This window comes from Orycteropus afer, unplaced genomic scaffold, assembly GCF_000298275.1.
Source record: "Orycteropus afer afer isolate SDZICR_OR568_19922 unplaced genomic scaffold, OryAfe1.0 scaffold00010, whole genome shotgun sequence".
In the NCBI taxonomy this organism is placed as follows: domain Eukaryota; kingdom Metazoa; phylum Chordata; class Mammalia; order Tubulidentata; family Orycteropodidae; genus Orycteropus; species Orycteropus afer.
This window is the reverse complement of record NW_006921597.1, coordinates 19,095,703-19,112,144: the sequence shown is the minus strand read 5'-3', so window position 1 is coordinate 19,112,144 and position 16,442 is coordinate 19,095,703. Positions and strand designations below refer to the sequence as shown.

Genomic DNA, 16,442 nt, shown 5'->3' with positions numbered 1-16,442 from the left:
TGAGTACTGTTCTCTTAGTACGATTGCACGCCACCCCTCTCTGGACCTCCTCTTTCTCACCCCGTCTTCCTTTGTATCTGGACAGGTATTGATTGAGACACTCTGTGCCTTGGGGGCTCAGTGCCGCTGGTCTGCTTGCAACATCTACTCCACTCAAAATGAAGTGGCTGCGGCACTGGCTGAGGCTGGTATGTTCAGCTTTTTTCACCAACTTTGCCTCAAAATAATTATCTAAACATAACTGTTGTATATGAAAAGTATCATAATATCATTTATGTCTAGGGACTGTAAAATTGGGGTATAATAAAACATCAACAAGAAGAGACTGGATAATAAAATTAATGTCCACACCTATGGTGGAATATTGTACAGTCATCAAAAATGATCTTTGAGAAGAATCTAATGACATGGGAAAATGCCCAGTTCTCATGTTACATAAACAAATATGAATATTAAACTCTATAAGCTGTATAAATTTGGGCTCAACTTGTCTCTTCATCAAAAGTCTCATCCATTTTGAGAGATCACAAGGAACAAGTGTCTATTGATTGTTAGCTAGATAATTTGGTATTTAATATTGCATTGAAAAATATCTGGGCTATTTGTGAGTTAAATATGAAACAATTTTTATTGTAAAAATATTCAGAAAAAAAGTCATCATAAAGTTTCTTTAGGGACCTCCCATCTTCCTAGGATCCTCAGAAGGTAACTTTGTAATACTTTCATTTTTGTTACTCTTTTTTTTTTCCCAGTAAGTATTTATTGCAGAAAATTTAGGTTCCAGGAAAAAATTCATAATTCTGCTACATAGAGATAATATTTGACAGTTTCCCTTTTTTAAATTCACATTTGGCAGAGATTAAATAAATCCTAGAATGTATATTTTTATAACCTAAGTAAGATATTTTCAAAGTAGTTCTCCATGTCACTAAGAACATAATTTGTAATACTCATTCACATGGCCATGTGACTTTATTTCACTGTTTTCCTAATGTTAAATGCTTAGGTTGTTTCAAGATGTTTGCTAATATAAATAATGCTCTACTAAACAGTTTTGTATTCATACTCATTTCCATTTCTCTCCTTAGGATAGAGTTCTAAGTGAAATTACCACCCCTAAGAGAGTAACATTTTAATTTTAAAGGTTGAAAATATTTTTTTAAACCCCTTAACTGAAGTAATTTCTTTTTCTTTTTTTTCAAAAACTTTTTATTGTGTTTTAGGTGAAAGTTTACAGAACAAAATGGTGGTTTTCCATTCAACAATTCAAGCATATTTTGTTTCATGGCAGTGATTGCAGTCCCCGAACTATAACAGCACTTTTCCTACTTCCTCCCTGTGTATACTTCTGTTTCCATTCATTGTTCTTTCCTATCCCCTTTAACCAAAATAATTTCTGAACTAAAAGTAGTATTTTGACTCCTTTTTCTCTTGCCAGTTGTTTCCTTTCCATGGTAGTTTCTTTGGCCTTTTTCTCTTCACGTGAATCAGAAAGTGGTAGTGGAATAGGGCACTCCTCAAAGGAGGAGTCAGCTAATGTGGTTTTGTCATTACAGGAGTTGCTGTGTTCGCTTGGAAGGGCGAGTCTGAAGACGACTTCTGGTGGTGTATCGACCGCTGTGTGAACATGGATGGGTGGCAGGCCAACATGGTAATGATGCATATCTGTCCTACCCTTCTGACAATAGATTTTCCTTTTTTCCCTCAAAGCATGGTTCCCTATATACGTTTTCGATGTTTGGTCTTACGCACTGACTTTGTTGCTAAAGTGTTTAGCTTGGTACCTATTCAGAATGGGTACCGAGTACTGAATGGAAAGGTGGGGGAAGGGTTAAACTAGCTGAACACCTATGACTCAAACACGGCAGAATGAATTAGAAGGAAATGATGTGGTACCTTTTTTGAGTACAATTCTGGTTTTTTTCTTTCTACCCCAGCTCTCCTTTTGCATTCAAAGGGCCCACATATTCCTAAACTCTAGACTAAAAATGAGTCTGTGATAAGCCTAATCCTCTTCATTACAGTCTAGAATAAACCTAGGAATCCTTTTAACCATTATACACCAACAAATTTTACTGTATTTCCACCATCTGAGCCTGCTCTAAGGAGCTCTAAGAAGTGCTCTTCCAAAACATACAGGGCTCTCTTACTCATGCAGAAAGTGGTTCAAAGTTCCCCCCAGCTCTAGCAGCCTGAATGCCCATAGAAGTCTTCTGGCTGTTCTGTAGATCCTGGATGATGGGGGAGACTTAACCCACTGGGTTTATAAGAAGTATCCAAACGTGTTTAAGAAGATCCGAGGCATTGTGGAAGAGAGCGTGACTGGTGTTCACAGGTAACAGATTCTGGAGTAGCTGCCCCTTGTGTCCTTGCCTCAGCACGTTCTTCTGGTCTCTGTTAGGCTTTCAGGCTGTGTTTCAGACTTAGAGTGACTAAATGGGAATATCCTCACTAGACAAGACTTTTGAGCCTTTATTTTTTGAAACATCAAGGTAAACATCAAGGCAGTTATTTCAGGTTCTAGTGACATATTTTTCTCTCCCATTTATTCCACTGAGTGATTCTCAACCAGTGTTGGGAGGTGGGGAGTGAGTGTACCTCGAAAAACTGTATTCAATATTGTCTTATAATCTTATAGTTGGAATTTGAAAAAACTCCTATTGTACTACAGTATTGTTATGCTAAAGAAAGTAAAACAGGGCAAAATATACTTGGCTTGTGGGGATAACTAAAAGAGTGTTTCTCAGTTTGGGGCACACGTGTGCTCCCGCTCTCTCCTTCACACACACACAGGGACCCACGTCAGAATCAATGATAATCTTTGTTTATCAGAAGAAGTCATGGGTTTTTAAAGGCTAAGAAATGTTGGTGTAAGGAAATATGTAAGAAAAGTAACTTTCTTCAATTGAAAGGGTTTTTTTTTTTTTTTCCTTTAAGAAAAAGTGGGATGCAGGGGGAAAAGAAAATAAAAATTAAGGAGAGGTGACAAGGAAATCATCTTATGTGCTAATATCCTTGGGCCGCTAATACACTGGGGAGGGCAACGTGGAACGTGGAGAGAATTAGGCGTATTTTGCCACATTTTATGCTTGACCAGCTAACTTGTTTTTTCTTTGTTTTTTGTGGCCTCTTTTCTCTTTAGGTTGTATCAGCTCTCCAAAGCTGGGAAGCTCTGTGTTCCAGCCATGAACGTCAATGATTCTGTTACCAAACAGAAGTTTGATAACTTGTACTGCTGCCGAGAATCCATTTTGGATGGGTATGTCGAAATTTCTAGAGATTTAAACTTTAGGGGGCCAGATTTGGAGTGGGTGGCAGTGTTAATCCAGCCTTGTTCCCTGAGCTCTTGTCTTTAAAAGTTTGTTAGAGGGCCCATACCATTCTGAGCTCAGCCAGTTTCCAGTTGGAGTTCTCACACTTTTAACTTTGTGCAGAGGGACTGTGTTTGAGTTAATAATGTTTGAGTTGAGCCCTTGTCTGTTTCCTCAGCCTCAAGAGGACCACAGATGTGATGTTTGGTGGGAAACAAGTGGTGGTGTGTGGCTATGGTGAGGTAAATGACTGGGCCTCAGTGTCTCTCTGTCTTTTCATAGACTTCCTAGAAATTTTAAGGTTTATGCTTTCAGTCTAGAGTCTCTCATGAAGGGTTTAAAATATGCTTTTAAGGAACATATCTCAAAATAATAGCAAAATTCCTTTATTCAGAGTTATAAATAAGACACACAGAATGAATTGAGTTTTCATATTTCACCAATTTGTCTCCTGGAATGGAATCTCAGCATCATTTCTCCCCAATTACAACAAAAACCTTTTATGAAACTTATTCAAGTGCATATGTAGTGTTGTAGCCTCACAAGTGACTTGCTGTGCCATGAAGGGCAGAGTCCAAAGTGGTAAATAATTGCTTATCTCTTAACTGGAATAGGTTGTAGGGGATTTTATTGTCATGCAATGGCCCATGGAATTTCCTGACCTGCTGGACTGTTCTTAATAGAACAACTCTCAAATGAGAATTATTAGGTTTTTCAGAATAAGAAATTAGAGGTTATAGTTGCTTTTCCTTGGCCTTCTTTACCTAATGATAAACCTTTTATTTCCTTGATCTTTTTTTACTATCCAAAGCTCCAGTCTTTACTATGAAATGCCTGGTAAATTACCTCTCTGACTGAGATTTATAACATAATCTGGGTCTGTTTCTGCTCTGCGTGGGGTTGGAGCATTCCTGTGTGTGCTCACTAGATGCTGAGTAATTTTAGGAAGGTTAATTTCCATCTCGCAAAGACCTACCTAGCCCAGCACCCCTGCCTTAATGAGCCTGACAGCTTGGCTTCTTGCTTATGCCCTGCAGGTGGGAAAGGGCTGCTGTGCTGCTCTCAAGGCCCTTGGAGCAATTGTCTACATCACAGAGATTGACCCCATCTGTGCTCTCCAGGCCTGGTAAGAACAGATCAGTAATACTATTAGAGTCACTCCAGGTACTTTATATTTCTGAGGGCTCCTGATTGATCACATTCGCCTTTCCTCACAGAAATCTCACAGGGAAGGAGAAGGCTAAGATTGCTCTGGTCCCTTCATGCTAATCCTGGGGGCTCTCCCAGAGCCTCTGGGCATTTGCCTTTCTGGACAGAATCTTGAGGAGTCTGAAGAAACCAGTGTGTATAGTTTAGCACCCCTTGTCACTCATCCCTGTGAGGAGGTAGCACTGGATCTGACTTTAGAAGGGGATTTAGTTGGCTCATTTTGTGATTAGTTTCTGTCCCACTGCCTTCTTGCTTTGTTTATAACATCCTTTCCTTTTCTTCCAGCATGGATGGGTTCAGGGTGGTAAAGCTAAATGAAGTCATCCGGCAAGTTGATGTTGTAATAACTTGCACAGGTAAGTATCAATGCTTTGATGTACATGGAGGGGTGTTAACTCAGAAGCTAAATCTTGAAAGTGGTCTGACTGACTTCCATACAAAGTAGGTGCTATTTAAAGCTCTCAGAACTAGAGAGTTCCAGTAAGCTATCAGAACCTTAGCATGTTTTCTAGAGGAAAGAGCCTTTTTTCCCTTGTAGCTTTTTATCCTGCTTAGATTGAGCCTACAGAACTGTTTATTACACATACTTCTCACAGTGTCCACATGCTCTTACCTGCCAGCAGACCTCCTCTCTCCTGTGTTCTAACTGAAAGGCACCTAGTCTAGTACCTTTGTTTCCCAGTATCTCTTTCCTCAGCCAGACCTTCTTTCCTTTTAGGAAATAAGAATGTAGTGACGCGGGAGCACTTGGACCGCATGAAAAACAGTTGTATTGTATGCAATATGGGCCACTCCAACACAGAAATTGATGTGGTGAGTCTTTTCTTACTCATTTGTTGCCCAGCCTTTCTCTCCTTCCTTCCACTATAGCCACAACCTGCTATGCTTTCTTCCTTTCAGACCAGCCTCCGTACCCCTGAGCTGACTTGGGAGCGAGTGCGTTCTCAGGTGGACCATGTCATCTGGCCAGATGGCAAACGTGTCGTCCTCCTAGCAGAGGTACACACCCAGAAGGACTCTGAAGTGCTCTACAACATTTGGGGTGAAGGCAGAGAATAACTGTTTGGGCCTAGTTTTTTCTGAACTTTGTTTTTCTGATGAACATGCAGTTTCAAAATGCCTGATGCCCAAAATAGAATAACTCAAAAATTCTGCTTTTTACCAAGAAGCACTATTTCCTTACCACAACTGATTCTTCAGTCTTTCAGACTCAAGTAGATTTACAGAAAATAGGATCAAACCTAGAGTTCTGATCTGGAATGTAGTTTCTCCTCTTCTGACTAAGTCTAGGGATAGAAAGGCCTGTCTTGTTCTTGCCTGACTTGTGTGGCACTGGAATCTGAGACAGAAGAATAACACAGCTGATTGCAGGGCTCTCTTTTACTTTTCAGGGTCGTCTACTCAATCTGAGCTGCTCCACAGTCCCCACCTTTGTTCTTTCCATCACAGCTACAACACAGGTGTGTGGCACAAAGCCTGCTTATCCTGCACTGAGATTAGAGGGGTTGGGCAGAGATCAGAGTTCAGTGAGTGTGGGGTAGGGGACGTTAGGACCTCTCTCAAGTGAGCACCGTGCTATATTCTTATCAACCTGGTTTTTTGTTTTGTTTTGTTTTGTTTCAGGTCATAAGTTGTAGAGACTCAGGCTTCTTCAGGTATAGAAGAGTCATTAGGCAGAGTCAGTGTTTGGGCTGTTTTAGTTGAGAATCTAGTGTTTCACCTTAGTTGTATTTAGTCTGTTCTTTCGTCAGTAACTAAATAAAAGCACCAACAAATTATCTTGGGATTTGTGTTGGCTTTTATTCCAGGCTAAGGTTGCTTTTGCTACAGTAGATCACGTATACTAAGACCCTGTTAAAACAAAAAAAAAAAACAAAAAACAAAAAACCAAATGCACTGCTGTTGAGTAGAATCCAACTTATAGCAACCCCTCCTTCAGTTTCCGAGGTGGTATCACTATGGAAGTACATTGCCCAATCTTCCTTCTGAAGAGTGACTGTTAGGCCTGGTTTATTTTTGTGCCCCTAAGTGTTTCCATTTTTTTCTGACCCTCCTTTTCCACCTTAGGCATTGGCACTGATAGAGCTCTACAATGCACCTGAGGGACGATACAAACAAGATGTGTACTTGCTCCCTAAGAAAATGGGTGAGTGAAAAACAGTGGACACCTGTACTGATCACAAACAGCTGTATGGTTTGGTAAAATGAATATCATGAAAAGCATTGGCCTTGGAGTCCGAGTTCTATCCCAATCCTAGCTTTTAGTGGTTGACCTCAGCACAAATTCTAATCTCTGTGAGTCTCAGTTTCTTTCTCAATAAAGTGGGAATACTAATGCATCCATTGCCAAACTGCAGTGAGAATTACAGATGATGGGTAGAAGTGCCTAGTACTATCACTTAGAGTAGGTGCTTTTATACCAAGTAACTTTATGAAAGTCAGTGAACTGCCTCAGCTTTCCTGGTACAACTAAGTATAGCCTGGTACCAAAAAAGAGAAACAAGCAATTACAAATTTTTTATTGTCCAATCCTCTGTGTAGAAATGCAAACCACCTCTTATCTGACAACCTGTGATCCCAGACACAAACCCTGTTGTGTTCTTGTTACATAATACATCAGCTGTAGTTCTTTACCTTTCCAAACAGTGGTGCCCAGCTCCCATCTCTCATTGGTCAGCCCAAATTCCTAACCTCTTAATGCTAAAATTTCTTGCTCTCAGCCCCTCCCACAACTTACCTCAAATTGATTTAGGAGAAAAAAATATGTATTTTTTGTTATTGTTGTTTTCATAAAGGCAAAGCCAGGGCAGCTTATCTATGGAAGAATAATAAATTTGTTCCATATGCCTTAGCAATCTGTGATCCTAAGATTTAAGGCCTTTATAGATCTTAATGACACAGGGGTCTGTTGTACTTCCAGTATTTACTTTGATACATAATTTAATCCTGGGAAGGAGGTTGCTGTAGAGAAGTGAGTGTAGAAAGTGGCATGTTGACCACTGATGTCATGGCAAGAGCTTTGCCAGACAAGAGGGAAATACAGGCCCACCCCATTTTGTCACCCTGGTAAGTGAAATGCACCATGGATGTACTGAGAGAAGTTCCTTGCCAGAAAGACAGCTCTGAGGGTTTTTTTTTAATTGACTATTTCAGGTTTTTTCAAAGTTATTCCATCCATTATCCACACTCTCAACTTCAAATGAAAGCAGAAAGGCATATTTAAAATGTAGTCTTCTCCCCTGCCACTTTGCTCTTCCTAGATGAGTATGTGGCCAGTTTGCACCTTCCATCATTTGATGCTCATCTGACAGAGCTGACAGATGACCAAGCAAAATACCTGGGACTCAACAAAAATGGGCCATTCAAACCCAATTATTACAGGTAATTTCTTCCCTGTTCTTCCACAGGGTTCTTCTGAAAGGCTCTTTTTCCCAGTATTAAACCAAGCAGGCTAGCCAGCTTTCTTAAATAAACATTAGGTATTATACCTGATTTTGGGGAAAACAAAAACTCTGTTTCAGATTAATAGGATAGGCAGAGAAATTGTATATTAATGGTAAGTGTAAAGAAGTGCAAGCTTTTTGAAATTCTAGAGCTTGATCCTTATGCCTAAAGATTCTGATATAGTTAGAGTAGGATAGGGCCCAGACAAAGATTTTATGAAAGCTATTCAGGTTATTTTAATATATTATATGGTCAGTCTTGAAAAACACTGAGTTCGTATGTTATCAGGGAGCAGGAGTTAAAACCAGAGATGGCATCATCAGAACCCCGAGGAGAAACAGGGTAGAGTGATGAGCCTATTGATGGCCTGGAAAATGACTGCAGGGGTCCCCAGCCTGGGCCGTAGCGGGTCCACACAGAATGTGCTGCTTCTCATTCTTCCCTCGGGACTCACATATGAAAAACACAAGTGGTAATCAGTCTATCTCTTTCTTTACAGATACTAATGGACCATATTACCAAGGACCAGTCCACATGAACCACACAAGTCTAAAAAATATTTTTTAAGATAATTTTTATTTTCTTCTTATTCCTTTCCTCTTTATTTTATTTTTCCCATAATTTCATTCTTGTTTTTTCATCTCATTATCCAAGCTCTGCAGACCACACAGGAACTTCCTTCATGGCTGTTTTAGATGAGACTGAGGTTCAAGATTCCTCACCCTAGTCATTAAAGAAGGATTTTATTCTCCCAGCCCAGAAAGGTGATTCTCTCTTTACCATTTCTGGGGATTTCAGTCTTAAGTGGGTACCTTATAAAAGGAAATGCTAAGGTACTTTCTATGTGGAACAATCTGCAATGTCTAAATTGCCTTAAAAGAGCCCATTTCTTAGTGTTCTTTCACTCCTCCAGAGGAGCAGGGGTGGTTCCTTACCAGCCAGGTAGGTTAGATGTAGGTGGTGCATGTTAATTTCCCTTTGAAGTTCCAAGCCCTGTTTCCTGTGTAAGGGTGGTGTGTCTGCTTCAAGACGTGTACTAGTGAGTGTTGTTTGTTAAGATCCAGTAGGTCCACTTGGATTTAGTACAGCTCTTCCTCCACTCCCACCTGACCCTCTCATTTTTCTAGTTTTTAACCAGACTGCACTTTATTAAGTTGAATTTTGTCCCCTAGCATTTGTTATTTCTGTTGTACAAACAAAAAAAAAAAACTTTAAGGAAAATTTTTAATGTTAATACTGAGGAACTGCTTCAGTGGTTGGTTCGTTGTTACCAGTTTCTCTTTCAAAGCTTGGGAGCTAAGAGTGCAGAGTTGAATCTGGTAAAATGCTGGTCTCAAACTCTTGAGAAGTCCTTCTGTTTCTAGTCCATAGTTTGTTGCACCAATGAACTGGGGCCATAACAGCAATTTCTATCAGCTCTGCCCCACACAGCTTGTGCTGAAGGCAAATTTCTTGAGCCACTTCTTGTTATAAAGCACTGAGCTCTATCTTTAGGATTTATCCTTTAAGAGCAAATTTCTGGTCAGCTGCGCTTCTACAACCTAAACTATTTAAAGGGAGGTAGATGTGGATGGGAAGAGGAAGGATAAATTGGGCCAGAGTGAGAGAAATCTAGCTCTTTATAATTTGTTTGGGACTTTAGGCCTTATATAACATTAGTTTTGCAGCAATGGTGCCACTTTTGATTGAAAATACCACAAAAAGTTGATGAACCAAGATCTTAAAGGGCAGTTTGTGCATAGAGAAAGTAATCAGGAGGTCCTGGCTCATACTGTGGAAGAATCCACAGACAGGCTCTCTCAGAGATCAGAGATGTGTTCCCACGCCGTGCACCCGCTTACCAGCATCTCTGCAAGGTCAGATGAGCTTTATTGTGCTCATGAGCTTTAACTATATAATTACCCAGGATTCTAAATCCTCAACTTGTGCTAGCTTGAAATCCTTCAAAGTTGGGGTCAGGCATTAGTGCTGGGTACTAGAAAATTTGATTTCTCTGTTGCCACCAACGAGAGACACAGATGTTAAAAACAGAAATATAAGAAAAGCTTTCACCTGCAGCTTCCTAGCAGGAGACAGTTGTCTTGCCAAAACTTCTCTCTTTCTCCTGTTTCTCCCCACCCAGTCCCTTCCTACTCCTTGCCAGTGTGACTATGCTTTTTTCTCTGTAGATGCTAACGGTTCAAGCCCTTTTTCCTAGGGCACTTAACCAGCCAATCAGAACACCACATCCATTAGGGGAGGTAACCTGGCCAACAATGTATCCATCGAGTCAGCTCTGCTGGAGGGAAGGACCCAGGTCCTGCTGCCCTCTGCCCTGCCCCTGCTCCCATATCTATTACTGTGTCCATAGGAATAATAGGTAAGGGCTCCATCTCTGTCAAGCCATTTAACAAGGAACACTGGAGAAATGTCTGGCATCAGAGGGAGCATGTGGAGAGTAACTTGGGAGGAACAAGTTTATTTTGTATTGAATGATTTTTAATGAATGCAATATTAATCCTTGCAGATGAGCAATAATCATTAAAGTCAATTAAAATGATAAGACCTTATTGGCAGTCTGTGTCATTCTTGGTTGGACAGCAGAACTTCATAAGGACCTGTTTCCTAGGGTAGGACAAGTCATGGGTCAGTGTTTAATAGTATTTAATACTATTATTTAATAGTATTTAATAGTATTAAATACTAATTCAGTATTTAATAGAGGAACAGCTGGATTCAGAATTCTTCAGTAACATCTGAAGTTTGATGCCTGCTCTGTTGCCAAGCACTGAACCAAAGCATTTTCACTCTTAACTTCTTAATTAATTGCTGCTTAAGCTTCAGGGCTTCTTACTTGCACAGTACTTTTCCTTTTCCCACAGTTCAGCATCCACAGGATCCACAGGGCTGGTGTGGGAGTTATCCACATGGGAGCTGAGGGTGTGACCAGGGGCAGAGAGTCAGACCTTAAGTAAGATGAGAAGGGCATCCATGTGGGGAAGGGATAGTAGCAGCAACAGCAGGTTGGTTAGAAACAGGGCTTGATCAAATAATAAAAGCATTAAGACTAATGGAAGCCAGGTTTTTTTGTTTTGTTTTATTTTTGGAGAGAGTATTACAAATTAGAGGAAAAAAACAGAATGAACTCTGGTGTTGGGTTTCAAATGGAGGTATCATGTGCACTTGTGAATTTCAACATAGAGAAATACGAATGTACATGTATGTGTGTGTATATATTTGTATATGTCCATACAAACATTCCCTAGCTCTGTCTACTGCACGAGCCCTCTTAGAGCAGGTCTCCTCCCTCCATTGCAGTGTGCACACCTGGCATTCAGATCTAAGTACCACAGTCTTCACTGAAAGAAGGCAAGACTCCTTAGAGAAATAGTTGATTCCATGGTGAGCCAGGAAAAATAGCAAAATGAACCAGAAAGCAAAGAAGTGCTCAGAAAATTACAGGGGCATGTCATCAAGCTCAGTTGCCACAACATACTTTACAAAAACATTGTTTTACATCCTACTTTGGTGAGTAGCATCTGGGATCTTAAATGCTTATGAGCAGCCATCTAAGATATAAGAATTGATCTTTCTTCATCTGGAGCAAAGAAGAGTAAAGGAAATCAGATGCATGGAAACAATTAGTCCGAGGGACTAGTGGACCATGCGAACCTCACCTCAGGTGACCCTGAAACCAGAAGAACTGGATGGTGCCTGGCTACTACTGCCAACCACTCTGAAAGGGATCAAAATTGGAGATCCTGCATAGAGTGGGAGAAAAATTTTAGAACAAAAAGTCATAAAAAGACCAGGCTTACTGGTCTGATAGAGACTGGTAAAACCCCTTGTCACACTTCAGACCTGGAATTGAACTCACTCCCATGGCTTAACTTCCAGCCAAACAATAAACAGCCTACAAAGTGAACAATTACACCAGGTAGGAGTGTACCTTAGGACCATCAACCACGGGAAAACAGAAGGGCAGCATTTGCACAGGGAGAAAGCTTAAAGGGCAGGAATGCATAGGAAAGGACACACAAAAAAGGTGACCACAGGGAGGAAGTGGGAAGAGAGCTGTTACATTGTGGGGATTGCAATCAGTGTCGCAAAATATTTTAAATGTGTATGAACTGTTGAGTGGAAAATGAACTTACTCTGTAAACAATTCACCCAAATCACAATAAGAAAAAAATTTATGACTAACTCAATTTACACTAAAAAAGGAAAAGTATGGGGACATGTCAAAAGGATACAAGCCAGCTTTATTGAACTTTTAACTGAGAAAATAAGGGACAATTTGAGTATCAAAATAAATAATGTTAACAGTTTATAATCCATTGAATAATATAGGGAACTATGTGTCTGTAGGAAGTCTTGCTGACACAGTTGCTACTAACTAGAGTTGGTGGTTTGAACTTACCGAGCAGCTCCATGGGAGAAAGACCTGGTGATCTGCTTCAGTGAAGATTTCAGCTGAGAAAGCCCTAAATGGTAGGACTCTGTCACCTGGGGTTATTGTGAGTTGGAAATTGACTCGATGACACCCAAAAATGTGTCCACACACAGATAACTAAATAAACGAAAACTTTAATGAGAAATGAGATACATGCCTAGTTTCAAAGTACCTTCCCTTAAACTCTTTATTGCAGTGGGAAAAAGAGTAACTTCACACCAGAGAAGACTGGCAGACCACCCTAACTGAACAAAGTGAACATTTGTAATAGGAAAAATCTCAACCCTGTACCACAGTAGGGGTTGTGTTGAAGACACGGCATCCCTTCTGTGATGTTCCTGCCAAAGATGCAAAACCTGAATGTCACCATGAGATGCCACAAATCCAAACTGAGAGACATTTGGCAAAATAACTGGGCTGTATAATTGTAGTTATGGTTGTGTGTCAATTTGGCTGGGCCTTGATTTTGAGTGGCTTGGCAGTTAAGTTGTTACTCTCCATGATGAAATTGGATGTGGTATAGTCACCTCCATGGTGGAATCTGCTGTAAGCAGTTAATTGGTTGAAGGGGAGTTGCCTTCAGGGTAAGGCCTATTGCCAGTGTAAATGGAAAAGCATTGGGAAAGGTCTCTGGCTTCTTACTCATTTTGGATCCTGTATTTGCCCATCATCATCTCTAGTTCCTGGACTTGAACCAGTGGCCTGCCACATTGCCTGCCAATCTTGAGATTCTCTCTATAGTCTGCGAGCCAACAGTCTGCCATTTTACCTGCCAATCTTGGATTCAACAGCCTTAGCAGCCAGCAGCCTGTTACACTGCCAGCCAATCTTGAGTTCATCAGCCCCTGCTGCTGCGTGAAACAGGAGAAGCCTCTAGCCTGACACTGGATCCACGGACTTGGCTCTTAACCAGCCTCTACAACTGCATGAGCCATTTCCTTGAGATAAATTTATATATACCTATGTATATAAGCTTCACTGGTTTTGCTTCTCTAGAGAACCCAGCATAAGATAATAATCTTCCAAAGTGTCCATCACTAAAATAAAAAAATGACTAAAGAACTGTTCCAGATGGAAGGAGTAATATGACATCAAAATGCAGTTCTGAACCAGATCATTTTACTATATAGGACATTACTGCAACAATCAGTGAAACATAAAAGGGGTCTGAGAATTAGATGGTAATATCAATTTCCTGATGTTACTGGCTGAAGTATGGATATATAGAATGTCTTTGCTTGTAGGAAATAAAACACTACAAAGTATTAGGGAGTGATGTGTCATCAGGACAACAACTTACAAATAGCTCAGGAAAATATATTATTTGTATTGTACTGTTACTTTTCTGTAAGTTTATTTCAGAGTTAAAAATATTTTTTAAACAGTTTCAAGACAAGAAAAATTAGATTTGGCTTAACTTTAATTAGTTGTGTTCTATGTAGGAACCTGCTAGACCAAATAAAAATAATGAAAGTAAAATCTTCTGGGTTAGTTAAAGGAAAGAAAAAAATTTTATATGCTCACACAAAACAAAATTTCCCTGATAATATATTCCAACTCATAATAAAGACATAGATAGACAGGGATCAATTTAAGGAAGGTGGGGAGTGGGAGTGTAGCATGGTGTAACCATTCCAAAGTACTGAACAAAATCTTAACCTACCAAATAATTTCTGAATGCCAGAAACTTGTGGAGAAATTTGTGGGTTTTGGAAGATTGTCAGAAAAGAATTGATGTCATTGCTTCCCTGCTTCTTGTTAGGTGCTGTGGAGTCAGTTGCAACTCAGCGACCCTCTGTACAACAGAACAAAACACTGCCTGGTCCTGCACCACCCCCACGGTTGTTGCTGTGTTTGAGTCCATTGTTGTAACCACTGTGTCAATCCATCTGGTTGAGGGTCTTCCTCTTCTTTGCTGACGCTCTACCAAGCATGATGTCCTTTTCCAGGGACTGGTCCCTCTTGATAACATGTCCAAAGTATGTGAGACAAAGTCTCACCATTCTCACTTCTAAGGAGCATATATGTATTCCCCCCTCCCCAATATTCTTCACCAACACCATAATTCAAAGACATCAGTTCTTTGGTCTTCCTTATTCATTGTCTAGCTTTTGCATGCATATGAGGCAATTGAAAATACCTTGGCTTGTGTTAGGCACACCTTACTCCTCAAAGTGACATCTTTGCTTTTTAACACTTTAAAGAAGGTTTTTTGCAACAAATTTGCCCAATGTAATATGTCATTTGATTTCTTGACTGCTAGTCCCATGCGTGTTAATTATGGATCTAAGTAAAGTGAAATCTTTGATAACTTTTTTTTCCCCATTTATCATGATGTTGTTTATTGGTCCAATTGTGAGAGTTTTTGTTTATGTTGATGTATAATACTGATTGATCGTCATCAGTAAGTGCTTCAAGACTTCTTTCGGCAAGCAAGATTGTGTCATCTGCATATTGCACGTTGTTAATGATTCTTCCTCCAATCTTGATGCCTTATTGTTCTTCATATAGTCCATCTTCTTGGATTATTTGCTTAGCATACATATTGAATAAGTATGGGGAAAGGATACAACCCTGATGCATGCCTTTTCTGATTTTGCCACACAGCATTCCCCTGTTCTGTTCAAAATGCCTCTTGGTCTATGTACAAGTTCTGCATGAGCAAAACTGAATGTTATAGAATTCCCATTCTTCACAATGTTATCAGAAATTATATTCTTTGTTCCTCATCCTCTTCTGAATCTGGCTTGAATTTCTGGCAGTTACCTGTCAATGTACTGCTGCAACTGTTTTTAAATTATCTTCGGCAAAATTTTACTTGTGTGTAACATTAGTGATATTGTTCAATTATTTCCACATTCTGTTGGATCACCTGTCTTTGGAATGCACACAGATATGGATCTTGCTCAGTTGGTTGGCCACGTAGCTGTCTTCTGAATTTCTTGGTATAGATGAGTGAACACTTTCAGTTTGTGGAAACATCTCAGTTGGTATTCCATCAGTTCCTGGAGCCTTGTTTTTCACCAGTTCCTTCAATACAGCTTGGACTTCTTCCTTCAGTACCATTGGTTCTTGATCATATGCTATCTCCTGAAATTGTTGAACGTCGACTGATTCTTTTGGTATGGTGACTGTGTATTCCTTCTTCTTTTGGTGCTTCCTGCATTGGTCAATATTTTGCCCATAGAATCCTTCAGTATTGCAGTTTGAGGCTTGATTTTTTTTCTTCAGTTCTTTCAGCTTCAGAAATGCTAAGCAAGTTCTTCCCTTTTGGTCTCCTAACTCCTGATCTTTGCACGTTTCATTATAATACTTGGCTTTGTCTTCTCAAGCTGCCCTTTGAAATCTTCAGTTTACTTCATTATTTCTTCCTGTCACTTAATTATATCAAAGAACATATTTGACAGTCTCTACTGACATCCATTTTGATCTATTCTTGAAATGGTCTCTAAATTCTGGTGAAATATACACAAGATCATACTTTGGCTCTCATTAACTTGTTTTCATTTTCTTCAGCTTCTGCTTGAACTTGCATATGAGCAATTGATGGTCTGTTCTGCAGCTGGCTCCTGGCCTTGTTCTGACTAATGATAATGAGCTTCTCCATTGGCTGTTTCCACAGATGTAGTTGATTTGATTCCAGTGTATTCCATCTGGCAAGCTACACATGTATAGTCGCTGTTTATGTTGTTGAAGAAAAGTATTTCCAATGAGTAGGTCATTGGTCTTGCAAAATTCTATCATGCAATCTTCAGCATCATTTCTTTCACCAAGGTCATATTTGCCTACAACCAATCCTTTTTCCCAACTTTCCCATTTCAATCACTACTAATTATCAATGCATCTTGATCACATGTTTGATCAATTTCAGACTGCAGAAGTTGGTAAAAATCTTAAATTTCTTTGTCTTTAGCATTAGTGGTTGGTACATACAATTGAATAATAGTCATATTAACTGGTGCTACTTGTAGGAGGATGGATAATATCCTATCACTGACAGCATTTTACTTCAGTATAAATTTTGGAAAGTTCTTTTTGACAATAAA

General features: G+C 39.8%; 1 protein-coding gene across 1 annotated transcript in view; it reads left to right on the top strand.

Moving 5' to 3' along the window:
- The window catches only part of AHCYL1 (adenosylhomocysteinase like 1), a 50,440-nt gene extending 42,535 nt beyond the window's left edge, over nucleotides 1-7,905 (top strand). Inside the window, exons 5-16 of the mRNA XM_007949564.2 lie at nucleotides 86-188; nucleotides 1,557-1,651; nucleotides 2,229-2,335; nucleotides 3,143-3,259; nucleotides 3,490-3,553; nucleotides 4,349-4,437; nucleotides 4,806-4,876; nucleotides 5,239-5,333; nucleotides 5,421-5,519; nucleotides 5,912-5,980; nucleotides 6,588-6,666; nucleotides 7,781-7,905. Of these exons, the coding sequence (XP_007947755.2) occupies nucleotides 86-188; nucleotides 1,557-1,651; nucleotides 2,229-2,335; nucleotides 3,143-3,259; nucleotides 3,490-3,553; nucleotides 4,349-4,437; nucleotides 4,806-4,876; nucleotides 5,239-5,333; nucleotides 5,421-5,519; nucleotides 5,912-5,980; nucleotides 6,588-6,666; nucleotides 7,781-7,905 (1,113 nt within the window). The remainder of the gene's footprint in view (nucleotides 1-85; nucleotides 189-1,556; nucleotides 1,652-2,228; nucleotides 2,336-3,142; nucleotides 3,260-3,489; nucleotides 3,554-4,348; nucleotides 4,438-4,805; nucleotides 4,877-5,238; nucleotides 5,334-5,420; nucleotides 5,520-5,911; nucleotides 5,981-6,587; nucleotides 6,667-7,780) is intronic.
- Nucleotides 7,906-16,442: the final 8,537 nt, after the last annotated feature.